Source organism: Chlorocebus sabaeus, chromosome 19, assembly GCF_047675955.1.
Source record: "Chlorocebus sabaeus isolate Y175 chromosome 19, mChlSab1.0.hap1, whole genome shotgun sequence".
Taxonomy (NCBI): Eukaryota; Metazoa; Chordata; class Mammalia; order Primates; family Cercopithecidae; genus Chlorocebus; species Chlorocebus sabaeus.
This window is the reverse complement of record NC_132922.1, coordinates 14852019-14866011: the sequence shown is the minus strand read 5'-3', so window position 1 is coordinate 14866011 and position 13993 is coordinate 14852019. Positions and strand designations below refer to the sequence as shown.

At 39.0% G+C, this 13993-nt stretch overlaps 1 protein-coding gene across 15 annotated transcripts in view; it reads right to left on the bottom strand.

Moving 5' to 3' along the window:
* The window catches only part of RBFOX2 (RNA binding fox-1 homolog 2), a 295689-nt gene that overhangs the window by 221399 nt on the left and 60297 nt on the right, over positions 1–13993 (bottom strand). For 2 of the 15 annotated variants that reach the window (XM_007975641.3, XM_038007516.2), the window contains exon 1: positions 6181–6249. The exons of 12 other annotated variants lie outside the window; for them this stretch is intronic. In XM_007975641.3, coding sequence (XP_007973832.1) covers positions 6181–6222 — 42 coding nt within the window. In that variant the 5' untranslated portion in view covers positions 6223–6249. Of the gene's footprint in view, positions 1–6180; positions 6250–13993 lie in introns of those variants that run through there. One more of the 15 variants, XM_073006748.1, reaches the window with a different exon arrangement.

The following is a 13993-nucleotide window of genomic DNA, read 5'->3' as shown; positions in this document are numbered from 1 at the left end:
TGCTCACCTCCTGCCGTGTGGCCTGGTTCCTAATAGGCCACAAGCCGGTACTAGACTGTGGCCTGGGGATTGGAGATGGAATGGAAGATGGCTGGATTCTCATACCTGCTTCTGCATTCAATCTGTTTCAACATTATTCTGAAGTATATGAAAGGTGTTTGGCATTCCACGGATCTATATGTTGAAAAGGCAAGGTATTTTAATAGTCTTTTCACCTATCTCTAGATATGCTTCTTTAATAGTGTACCAAAGGTTAGGTGCAATGTAGCATGCGAAACCTTATCAATGAATTTTTTCATACTGTTAATATAAAAATTCACTGGTCTTGTACTTTGAATGGATTTTTTTGCCTACGTATAATTTTGCAACATTATGTATTGTTCATTTATAAAATACAAGTTCACTAAGTTATAAATATCTTCCAACTGTTGACACATCTTGTTACAGAACATCAAAAAATTCACATTCACTAATATCACCACCAATCTCATCAGAAAAGTCTTTTAAGGATCAGAGCTATCAAGCTCATAGCCCAGGATACAAGTTTTCCAAAACTCTAGTTTTTGCTTGAAAGTTCAGATTTTATCATTGGCAACAAATATCAGTTTTCCTTGAAATGACAGGCTCGCTTCATTTTTTTTTTTTTTTAATTAAGATAGGGTCTTGCTCTGTTGCCCAGCCTGGAGTACAATGGCACAATCTCAGCTCACTGCAACCTCTACCTCCTGGGTTCAAGCAAGTCTCCCAACTCAACCTCTCAGGTAGCTGGGACTACAGACGCATGCCAACACGCCCGGCTAATTTTTGTATTTTTAGTAGAGACGGGGTTTCACCATGTTGGCCAGGATGGTCTCGATCTCTTGACCTCGTGATCCCCCCGCCTCAGCCTCCCAAAGTGCTGGGATTACAGGGGTGAGCCACTGCGCCTGGCCACCTTATTCATTTTTAATAAAACGCTGAATATCATAGTCTATCAGCTGTTCTTTCAAATAAAAATGGCATCCCATGAAAAAAGTTCAGTTGGCAACTCAATCACAGAAGCAGTTTTCCTTTAGATAACTGTCATACTTAGTATGCAGCAGAAGTGCTTTATTTGTATTACCCATTTTGTCACAGAGATTATTAAAAAGATTCATAATCAAGGATGGAGCATTAGTAACAGTAATAATTTTTACTACTTCAGCAAGAACACTCTGAAGTGAAACTGGCTTCTCTCCTTCCTTAACAGCAAGTGTTTGGTGGTGAAGAATATAATTATTCAGTCGTCATTCCATTCTTTGGTACAGGCAGTTCGTGGCATAATAAGCCCATGTCCTAGTTTTGGCCTGTCACAATAGCATGTGCAGTGAGATATGGGGAAAGTACAGTTGTTACAATCACACTGACCTATGTCTCTGGTAACCAACTAGCTCTATGGCTGTGGAAAGCTAATTCATCTCTCAGCCTCAAATTCTTCCATTTTAAAATGAGAATACTACCTCATAGGATTGTTACAAGAATTGACATAATACATACAACATAGCTTACACAGTGCCTGTTCTTCAATGGGGCAGCCCTGTTAACAATAACGATAAGGAACAATAAGTTAGTTGTATGTAACACTTCACCACATATCAACACATAGGCAGTTCTGACAAGTACAGGACCACAGATGATGAGGGGACCCACAGAGGTCATCTAATTCTAATTCAGCTACTTTCCTTGCACACTCCTTACCTTGCAACCATATTCACATAGCACAGACTGACCTTACAGATAAGAAAACCAACATACCACAAGGTTTTAAATGTCTTTCTCAAGGTTACAGAGCTAGTAAGAAGCAGAAATTGGTGTCAAGCACATCCTCCTACTCATAACAATTCTGTTAGGTAGACAACATTATTCCCTTTTGATTGATAAGGGAAACTCAGGTTCATTCCCTTGAGTTTCAAGTGACATGTCCAAGGTCACAAAAATGGGCCTGGAACCCAAGTCCTCTCATTTGGAGTTCTTCCAACCGTAACTTAGAAATCTGTCTAAATATATGATTCACTCTGTGCAATCACTGATAATTATCTACATCTGGATCTGAATGGAATAACAGACTAACAGACACAATTATGTGAATACTCATTATGACTAAATATGCCAATTGATAACCACCAACAAATCAGTTTGTGTTGTGATATTTCAATCTAAACTGGTGTTTCACTAAACTGAAGACTTCACAAGCTTTGGCATTTAAAAAAACAAAGATATGTCTTAATTAGCCTCAGAGTACAAAAGAAATACATTAAAGGACCATTCTGCAACTTCAAAAAAGTCCCTTTGAGATAGGCTATGTCTCTTTGAGACAGTCTATCTGAGTTGACTACCACAGTCCAAACTTAAATTAACAATTCTACCCAAAAACAGTCATTATAGACAAAATAAATTTTATTTTAATTGATAGATATTATTTCAATTTGGTTTTATAACGGTCTCTTCACTCACACTGCTATTGAACATGATGTTAAACCAGCTCTGTTGTTTATTAGAGGAACAACTTAGGACAAGTTACTCACCTTTCTGGGCCTCAATTTTATTTTCTGGTCTATAAAATATATGTGATCATGTCTACACCTTGCAAGGATGTTAAGTTTAGGAATAAGGTATACAAAGCACCTGAAAGTATACCTACCCCATAGAGAAAAACTATCACTGTAACAATTTTTTTGTTTTTTTGTTTGGTTTTTTTTTTTTTTTTTTTGAGATGGAGTCTCGCTCTGTCACCCAGGCTGGAGTGTGGAGTGCAGTGGCTGGATCTCAGCTCACTGCAAGCTCCGCCTCCCGGGTTTACACCATTCTCCTGCCTCAGCCTCCCGAGTAGCTGGGACTACAGGCGCCCGCCACCTCGCCCGGCTAGTTTTTTTTTTGTATTTTTAGTAGAGACGGGGTTTCACCGTGTTAGCCAGGATGGTCTCGATCTCCTGACCTCGTGATCCGCCCGTCTCAGCCTCCCAAAGTGCTGGGATTACAGGCTTGAGCCACCGCGCCCGGCCAACAATTTTTATTATATGCTTTGAGTTCACAATACTGCCTATCCCTAAGTCCATTAAGATCTGAGTAAAACTGGACCTTTCTATTTCCTCCCGCTGCGGCTGCTTCCAATGCCCTGCTGGCCACAACTGCCAACTCTCTGACCTAGACTCTCTGCCACCTACTTCTAGTGTCCTCAGAGCAAGTCCCTGAACTTCCTTTTATTGTATTAATTCCCTCGTCAGAACGAAGATAATGCTCATTACTTATCAATTCAGTGATCTCCTGATAATTACCACGTAAATTCTTGCTTGGAACCAATCTAGAAGACTTTAAACAACTTCAAACCTACCGAGGGTTTTTTTCTTGATGCCAAGTTTCAAAAACCAGGAATTTCATTTTTTTAAACAAATGGTCAACTACTAAGAATTCATAAAAGGGCTGCCTCTGTGATATCTCATTATACTTTGATTCTTGTATCAATTCAATTATTCAACTCCTTTAGTTCTTCATCTTCTAGCCCTTAGATAATAGTCTCCATTAAGTAAAAGGCATTTTGCAGAAAGAGGTAGAGAAAACTATATATATATATATATTTGTAAAGCTTAGTTTTCTGCAAGTACAATTAAATACTCAAGATAGCTGGGAGAAGGGCAAGAAGAGCCCACAGAGATGAGATGGTACTGAGATTCCACTGGTGGCCCTTTCTAAGGGACTAGAACTACGCTACAGATTTATCAATGAAAGGTTGAAGGCAAGGGGAAAGGAAAAGCCATTAACATATGCAGGCACTGCAATGTGCTAGATAATTTATATACATTATTTCTGGATGTCATTTCCATTATCAGGTAAGGAGAGTGAGACTCAGAGATTAAATGACTGGATCAAGGCCAAATAGCTAGTAAACAGTAGAGCCAGAGCCATAATTATAACTGTTCTTTCTGTTACATGCTACACAGCAGTTTAGTCCAGAAAAGCATTTATCCCTAGGCCAAGAAATAGGGAAGGTAAGTGTATGATCATCTACACACTGGCTTAGCCAGACTGTTTCCCTTCCAGCAATGGGAAACATTGAGAGATAATTCATCTTTAACCTGTGGTTATCGCCCAATTATTCACATTCGTAGAAGAAAAGCAGTGCTTCTCGAATGTTAGCATGCAGACAGGTCACCAGGTATCTTGTTAAAATGTAGATTCTGATTCAGTAGGTCTAGGATGGCCTCTGAGATTCCTGCATCTACCAGGAAATGAAGCTTCTAGTGCTGGGGCCATACTGTAAACAGATTATACTCAATGGCTCCCAATCTTGACTGATCCTTTGAATCACCTGGGAATAATTTAAAATCTACAGATTTCCCTCCTTGATTCAGTGGTGTCTGGAATGAGGTCCAGGTTGACTTCAACACAGTCATCCCTTGATGTCCATGGGGGACTGTTTTGAGGACCCCTCTCAGACACCAAAATCCACAGATGCTCAAGTCTCTGATGTATAATATAGCACAGTATTTACATATAACCTATGCATATCCTCCCAAAGCCTTTAAATCATCTCTATAATACCTAATACAGTGTAAATGGTATGTAAATAGCTGTTATTTAGTATTTTTATTTGTATTATTTTTATTGTTGCATTGTTATTTTTTTCTGAATTATTTTCCATCTGTGGTTGGTTGAATCCACAGATGTGGACCCCACAGATACGACAGGCCAACTGTACAGAATAGGGACTACTGAGCTATACTATCTCCAGGCACATTCTACCTCAGAATTCTGTAATTCAAAGAAATATATAATTATTAACGACAATAACCACAGCAAGCACTGACTGAGAACACACCAAATGTCTAAGAGCTTTACATATTAGCTCACTTAGTCCTCGGACCACACTGTGAGGTTGGTACTTACAGCACTATCATTCCCATTTTACACACGAGGAAGTCGATGCACCAAGAGACTAACTTGTCCAAGGTCAGTGACTAAATTGCAGAAGAGGGGTTCAGACTTCAGCCAACCCCATTCCAAAGAGTCTGTGCCCTCAGACACACCATCTAAAGCTGCTTCCCACATTGCCCAATGGTAATGTCACTGATTTTAACAGACACACTCGAACAAATCAATCCAAATGGGTCACCCCATAAGATGTCGCCCTGGGAAGGCTAAGTTCTTATTCCTCAGATGCTACCATCATTCAAAACACGGCACTGCTAAACTAAATATTTCAAGAGCCCTTCATCTGAGCATGAAAATGCCTTCAGAGCCTAAACCCACGACTTGAAGCATCTTCAAATGGGGTAAAAGCTCACCATTTGAGCACAGATTTGACTTTTTGACAACATCACAAAATCAGGAAAAGCCAATTCAAAGAAACCTAGTATCTTTCAAAAACCTAGGTAGGTATTTTTAAAATACAAAATTCAGTGTTAGGTATTGAAAACGTTTTCCTCATCACTCATCTCTAAAGCCGATTCCGAATGTGAGTTCTTTATGTTTTGTGCAATGGTTGTTATCACCAGTCAAGGTGACTATTTTGAAGGGCAATACTCATTTGGATGCACAGGTTCTGTTACATTTGTTAAAAAAAAAAAAAAAAAAAGCAGACTCTTAGTCATACCAAAAGAGACACATTTGCCCTTCACTATCAGCACAAACATGCATATGTTCAGATCAACTGTCTTGAAGCATGCAGTTTTCCTTTCTGCTGAAAAAGCAACTGCTTTGATATTCTTTTCAGATTATTTTTAAGTGTGTTTTATTTATATACATCCATCCATATAAAAATAAATACCATCAGCAGGCATTAATGAAGCATTTAACTGCATGCAGCACCATAAAAGGTATTGTACAAAGGCAACTATATACTAAAATATGCGCACAAACACCCTCACATACAAGGGATAAAGGCACACACAAATACTTCAGGGATACAACTATAAAAAGATATTACATTTCTACATCCAGATGAGCTCCTTTGTTAAATAAATGTCTTTTTTCAACAAAGAAAATATTCTGCAAATTTAGAATGATTTCCAGAATTTTTTTAAATCAGGCATTAATGCAGATCAGCATAATTCCACACGACCAACCTCTCTGCTTGAACTGGACTCCCCACACCTTACTGAAGCCACAATTCCCCTGCACAAACTCCCACTCCACCACCCCCCACACACCCAACTCCCCACCAACCTCACAGGGGTTCCTGGGCTGGTCCATGGAATCTGATGACATCACTCTCTCTTCCTTCCTGGAATTCTAAACCCTGCTGCTCTCTCCTTGCACACAGCTACCATCTCCATGGCAACCTCACCTCCTCCTGCTTCCCTATTGGCTTCATGGAGCAGGATACACAAAAAGGTTTTCCGTTCTCCCCACACCACCCGCCCCAAAAAGACGATGCTTTCAACAGGAACCTGAGCTAAATTTAGCTACTTGGGATTCAGAGTCCTATGACTAAGAAAACATAGAGAAATGTCCTCCTTCCAACATTGTATCCTCCCCTCAACCCCACCCAAAAGTGGCTGCTTCACCTCCTCCTCTCTGGCCCCCAACCCAAAAGCAAGTAGTGATATCTGCTGAGCATTAAAAACAACCAAGCCACCTGCCTCACATACAAGGTATGCAGAGAGAAAATTCTCATATTCACCTCCTCCCAAAAGGAGAATTTTTAAAAAGAGAACAAAAAACTATGCAAAAAAACAGTTGAGCCATTTCAGCTGAACATCACAGTGTTCTGCTGTTTCTTTCCGTCCTAAGCCAAGGATTGGGAACTCCACGCCTCAAGGCAGAAAAGTCTTTAACCTCTTAGAAGACAGAATTCTCCTGCTATTTGCTTGATATGACTTCCTCCATGATAGGAGGGATAAACGCGGAGGAGAATTAGGTAGAAAGACTGCACACTTCAGTGATTAAACACACTAAGCCTGGAAGCACAAATACTGGGTACAACTTTCCATCCAACAGACTGACCTACTATGTAAACTTAACAAATTCTCACATACCTCATCTAAAAAGCAGCTCCTACACAGGGATATTATAAGAATTACTGACAAAATTAATGTAAATTAGTTTAGGTCCCTGTGCCAAAAGGACTGAATCAAGAATAAGTTGGCATTATTAGTAGTAAAATTCCTGTGGATATTAATAGATGCTAATAATCCCCAGAGGAAGAACACAAACTTTTAGAAAATTATCCTTTCATAATCATAGATAAACCATAAAATACACATAACTTCTTGAACCATAGGCAGTTCCTATAAAGGTTTCTACTTCTGGTAAAAATCCAGCTCTACTCACCTCATACACCAGCCAATTTGTGACTACTATTTTCTTTGCTTAATCCAAACTCTAATTTTGAAATTGTTACTCCTCACTCTCCCTAAATAATGACTAAATATGGACCAGGGCTTCATTCTCTGGCTCAGATACCCACTTCACAGTCTAGAGAAGTAATTCCTTCTCAGAACCATATTCGATAGCTGAGCACTGAATCAATGCAGTGGCTATGTCCTATACGACTCTGAAGGACAAAGCATCAATTGTGACCAAGTAGTAAGGGCTCCAAGCAGGTCAGAGCCTTGTAGTACTTGTAGTAGGAAAGGGAGAAAAGGAATGGATACAAATAAGGCACACCCAGGAAAATTATATTTTCAGTTTGCAAGGCAGAGACCCAGCTCCAGGGCACCAACTCTCCAGAAAAAAAAAAAAAAGAAAAAGAAAAAAGACATGAAAGGAGAATAATTTAGTGTAATAACAGTCATCTACCCCAAAGAAAACTTAAACAATTTAGAACAATTAGAGAAGTCAAAAGAGTCAGATGCCTCTAGTTAACACACAGCCATCTAGAAAAAGCTTTACAACTGTTGTGGAAAACAGCAAAGGATGAAGTACATGCTAACAACTGAAATCCATACTGCAGTGCAGGGTGGGGGGCAATATGACTAGCCCACCTCTGAGATATCTGTTTTCTTATTTCGCTCCTTGTTGATTCAAACAAGCCATTCCTTGTGTGAAAGCATTCCTACGGACACAATGGTTCCACAGGCTAAGTATTAAGTATGATAAGCACTATTCTGAAGGACCTTAACACTCTTAAAAACAGTCACCTTATTCTACAAAGGGGAGACTAAAGCAGCTTCTGAGATTGCCCATCAAATCAATTACTAAACTTGACTTATTATGAAGAAATCTATCCGCAATGGCCTAGACTAAGTGGAATGTTGCAAAGCAAAGCTCTATTTATCTACTCTTTCACTCAAACGTGCATTAAGGGCACTTATTATGTGCCAAGAGTCTTACATGTGTCAACGTTATTTCACAAAAATAAAAACACCAACATTAGTATATATTCTTTTTGTTGTTGTCGCTGTTGTTGTTGTTGTCACAACAGAGTCTCACTCTGTTGCTCAGGCTGGAGTCCAGTCATGCCATCTCGGTTCACTGCAACCTCCGCCTCCCGGATTCAAGCAATTCTCCTGCCTCAGCCTTCCGAGTAGCTGGGATTACAGGTGAGCACCACCACGCCTGGCTAATTTTTGTATTTTTAGTAGAGACAGGGTTCCACCATGTTGGCCAGGCTGGTCTCGAACTCCTGCCCGCCTTGGCCTTCCAAAGTGCCGGGATTACAGGTGTGAGCCACTACACCCTGCCTAGTATACATTCTTACTCCACTTCGCAAACACAGAAACAGAGTTCCAGTGATGTCAAGGTGACCATGGTTATATACTCATTATTTCATTTTTTAAAAAAAGTCAGGATTCTAACCCAGATTTGTTTGGATTCCAAAGCCTAAGCGTTTTTCCACTTAGATTCCTGTTTTCAGATAGTGAGGGTTGGAAAAAAATCTAGAAATCATTTTATATCTGTGTTCTCTTATGTCATCAATAAAATATAGGACACTTGACATCAAGGTCAAAGTCATACTTTTTATGTATTACTAACAGTATTAAACTCTAAGCAGGCACTCAATACTTATTAATTTATTATTCTAATCCTATTATTCTAAACTTCTAGACAAACGGCAATGATTCTACTCAGATCTTTTTAAATTAAAATTGGCTTGAGAAATTACATGCTGAAATGAAATGACAAAACTTCAGATAACATTCTGGAATTAATTTCACAATATTTGAGACGAAAAAAATTATCACTGCCATAATGCCTATACTGGCCCAGTCATAATGTCATAATACCTACACAGTCTCATTTGTTGGTTTTAATCCACACACCCTAATGCAGTCGGGATCTATACATTAGATTTACGATTTCTACATTCTACATATAGAACCAGAGCATTTCTCCAGGGATTCCACTAAAATTAAATCAGCTGATTAGAGGACCATGCTAAAGAGGCCAAGGTCACGTGTCTGCTACCCATGTGAACCAGTTAGCATCACTCTCTCCTACAGCCACAACATACACCCTGTTGTAAACATACATCCTTGGTTTTACTCTGAAATTAAGGCTAATAATCACCATTTCTGGGGGGAAAAAAATGTATCTACTAATGTCAAATATTATAATCAGATTTTATTCTTTAGAAAACAGTTATTGTCTTTCAAATAATATTTTCAATCATCCATTCTTTCTTTCAATACTTACTTACTCAATACTTACCACACACCAGTCGATAATCTCAAAAGGCTGGCGCCAAAGGACAAATAAATAGAGCTATGTGTGATATTCAATATAGCGAAGGTGTATATAGGTATGGTGATAGTACACAGAAGGAAAGGCTACCTCTAGAAGATGCCATGGAGAATGAGCAGGAGTTCATTTATGTAAATGAGGAAGGTAAGAGCATTCCACAGAGGGAGAACAAAGATTTACAAAGGGATGGTCATAAGACAACATAACAAACTTGAACTTTCAAGAATTTTACTAAGGCCAGGTTGAGAACTGAAAGATACGACCAGCTAAGAGAAGGCAAGGCAACATCTTTTAGATTTTCTACCTAACCCAAATTAGGTTTTCCTAAAATGCCTTACTTTGAGTTAGATTTCCACAGAGTAAAAGGGAAAAAAAATGTAGTATCATGGAGATTTGTTCTCCTCATAGTCTCCGTGATAAGAATAACAGCCAAAATGAGGTACATCCTTCTGAAAATGAAGCTGCTAGTGGCTGAAACCCTCGAAGAAGAGGTTCTTTTGTCTGCAGAACAAAACCCAAATTTGCTGCCCTATGAGGTAGAATGAAAATTTCCTTATTCTTCTCAGAGAAATTAGTTTACAAAGTGGTCAGTGAAGCTTGCTCATCAATTCTCCTTTCCTGTGGCTGTCTGAAACTCAGCATGTTGAATAGTTGACAAGCAAATTTACATTAACTTTAAAAAGCACCTTCATCCCCACATAACAGCCCAACACACAAACACAAAAACGTACGTGCACACTCACATCCTACAAGCTCGACAGGAAAAGGATCAGTATGTGTATGAGGGGAAAGCTATCTATCAGCTGTAGCAATCACAGAACACAAGTAGAAGAAAGTAAACTTTTTACTGAAGCAATTATATATAGAGAAATAGGCAAAAATCCTAATTGCATAACTCAATGAATGTTCACAAAGTGACTGTCCCCCCGCTGCCTGCCATGTAACTAACACCTAGGCCAAGAAATAGGACATTACCAGCACTACAGAAGCTCATCCTGTGCCTTTGCAAAGTCACTCCCACCAGCCCACAATGACTTTATTTAACACCATAAATCCACTCTGCCTGTTTTGAAGTTTATATTAATGGAATCACATATTATGCATTCTTTTGTGTTGGCTTCTTTCACTCCACATTATATTTGTAAAACTGATCCATTTGTTGACTGTATTCCATCTTATAAATACATCATAATTTACTGAAAAATATTTCAGTAACGTTGAAAGGCCTCTGCGCCATTTCCAGCTTGGGGCTATTCCTAAAAATTCTCGTACATGTCTTTCAGTGCACACATGTACACATTTCGACTGGGTATGCCCAGGAGTGGAATGAGTGGTTATAGCCTGTTGCCCAGGCTGGAGTGTAGTGGTGCAATAATAGTTCACTGTAGCCTTGAAATCCTAAGCTCAAGCAATCCTCCTGCCTCAGACTCTGGAGTAGTTGGAACAACAGACACATGGTATTATGCTCAGTCAACTGTAAAAAAAAAAAATTGTAGAGACACGGTCTTACTATGTTGTTGCCCAGGTTTGTCTTAAAGTCCTGGTCTAAAGCAATCCTCCTGCCTCAGCCTCCCTCCCAAGTAGCTAGGAATACAGATGTGCACCACCACATCTAGCTTTACTTTCTTAATGGTGTCTTTTATTGAACAGATAATTCCTAAGTTTAATGTAGTTAAATTATTATTTTTTCCTTTATAGTCAGCATGTATATCCAGTTCAAGTAAAGAATATCATGAAAACACTCTCCTATGTTTTCTTTTGGAAACTTTCATAAAGTAGCATTTGAAATGTGAATTTTCCTATAATTCTAGCACTTTGGGAGGCTGTGCCACTGCACTCTAGCCTGGGCAATAGAGCGAGACCTTGTCTCAAAATAAAAAATTTTTTAAAAGTCCTACAAAAAAAAAAAAAGCACAATGAAGTTTTCTTCCACCTAATAGGTCACACAACTGAATCTATGAATTAAGCAAGATTACATTAAATTAAACTCCACAAGCTTTTATCAAGTGCCTCATATGTACCCAGGACTGTGTTAGGTGCTACAAGAGATGAAAATGATAAGAGATGTTCCCTAACCTAAGTGAATACTAACCTTAGCCAATAGCATGACACTCAAATATCAATTGTGTCGAGTGTTTAAAACTGAGAATTCTGACATTGGAGCCCAAAAATAATACATAACCCTCCACCATCCTCAGCTATCCAAGCTGATTTTCACTTCAACAAAGAACAGGAGGACAAAGGCATTTCCTTATTACTGCTACTGTTTCCAATACACACATCTAAAATCCACCCCATTTACCACTTTTCTTAAGAGTACAAGAAAGATCTTAAAAATGTTAAAAGTCCAGCATCTTCTAGTCCAACTACTTAAAAGAAACAGCAGAATCCAGAAATAATACAATTTTTCCCAGAATAAAAAAAATCTAGGTCATTCTAGCTAGAGAACAGTGGGGCAGGAAAGGAAAAACATGTATATGTATACACATATGCTTTCACACACCCACACAACCCTAAACTTTTTCTTAAGTGTTTTCCAATTTTCTTGTCCACAATTACTTATCCCCTTCTTCCTGATCTTAAGAGAGAAAGGTTACCAAAAAAAAAAAAAAAAAAAAAAAAGCCAAAAGCCAAACTTAAAAAAGAGTCCCAGTAGGTTAGAGATCAAATGTATTTATGGCCTTTTTTAATGAAAGACAAATTTAGGGAAGGTCGATTCAGGATGAAAAGTTGAAAGGGTTAGTTAAGGGAAGGGATAGTCATTCAACCAATTTAGATGAGCAACAAGTTTTTACAGTAAACAGAGTCATCGAGTTTTCTCTCTTCTCCTATTCTATCATAAGCCTCAAAATAGAATTCAGCACTTCTCTTAAACATGCAGAACAGGAGGGAAAGAAGCAGTCTGCTAATTTTACAGGTCAAGGGAAACCAGATGCTTCACAGACTGGGCTTCTAAGTCTTAAGCACATTTTCTGAAATAAAGCAAGACTCTATCAGTAGAGCTTAAGAGAAGATCTTGAGCTAAGGTAGTAAACAAGAAGAAAAGAAGCTCATGGAATTGAAACTCTTTTATCAGGAAAGTGTTCAAAGTCACTCCTCTGATGCAAAACAATAGGCAAAGCCTTGACCTAAGGATTAAACTGTTCAACAGGAACCATAATTTCCCATGGCATTCACTCATTCAACAAACTTTCATAAATGTACACCTACTATGGTCCCATAATGCTAGGCACCATGAATACAGTGTGGAAAATAGACATAGTCCTTTCTCTCATGAAGCTCAGCAGAACTGGGGAAAAAGACATTATACCATTAGAGTAAATAAATATTTAGCGACAAACGATGAGAATTTAAGAAAAAACAATGTAAGGAGTCTTCAGAGTGATCCCAACTGAAGATATCTTGTTGCTTCACCCCATCAATTCCTGCGATTTTCCTCCAACATCGACTACTGTCTCTGCCAGCAATCTATCCCCACATTCTGAATGCTGTCTCTGCTCAAGCAAATCAGCAAGATTTCATGGTACGGCTTGAATTCAGCACTGCAAACGGTGCCTCCTGCACATGGCACTGAAGAGTACTTGACAAGTGCACATCCCAAAGACAGCAAAGAGCTGTAAAGTGAAGTGGGGTCTCAAGAGCCCCTCATACACCCTCCTTGCACAGTGCCCTAGAAGATAAAAAGAGGTACCTGTCTGCCTCTAGATCAGAACTTCTGCCTTTCCGCCATTTCAAAAGCAGTTTTTGTACAACTGCATAAGAATCTACAATTACCCCAAATAAAAATTTCCATTAAAAAAAAAAGAAGAAAAGCAGCTTTTATGGCCAGGCACGGTGGCTCACGCCTGTAATCCCAGCACTTTGGGAGGCCAAGACGGGTGGATCACTTGAGGCCAGGAGTTTGAGACCAGCCTGGCAACATGGTAAAACCCAGTCTCTACTAAAAACACAAAAATTAGTCAGGCACGGTGGATGTGTGCCTCTGTAGTCTCAACTACTTGGGAGGCTGAGGCACAAGAATCTCTCGAACTCAGGAGGTGGAGGCTGCAGTGAGCCGAGATCGCGGGCGCCACTGCACTCCAGCTTGGGCAAAAGAGGGAAACTTTGTCGCAAAAAATTAAGCAGCTTTTAGAGCCTTGAGGTTTCTCTATAAACACGACAAAATGGTTTGCCTCCTTCCTCTCTCCAGCATCAGCTCTTTATATATCAGAGGCAGGAAGTTAGTATGCTTAAAATGGGACAAGGATGACAATAAAAATAAGTTTAAAGCGATAATAAAAATAAGTTTACAGTGATTTTTTAAAAATCTTTTTAACTACCACATTACCCTTAGAAAGGAGTTTCTTTCTGAGAA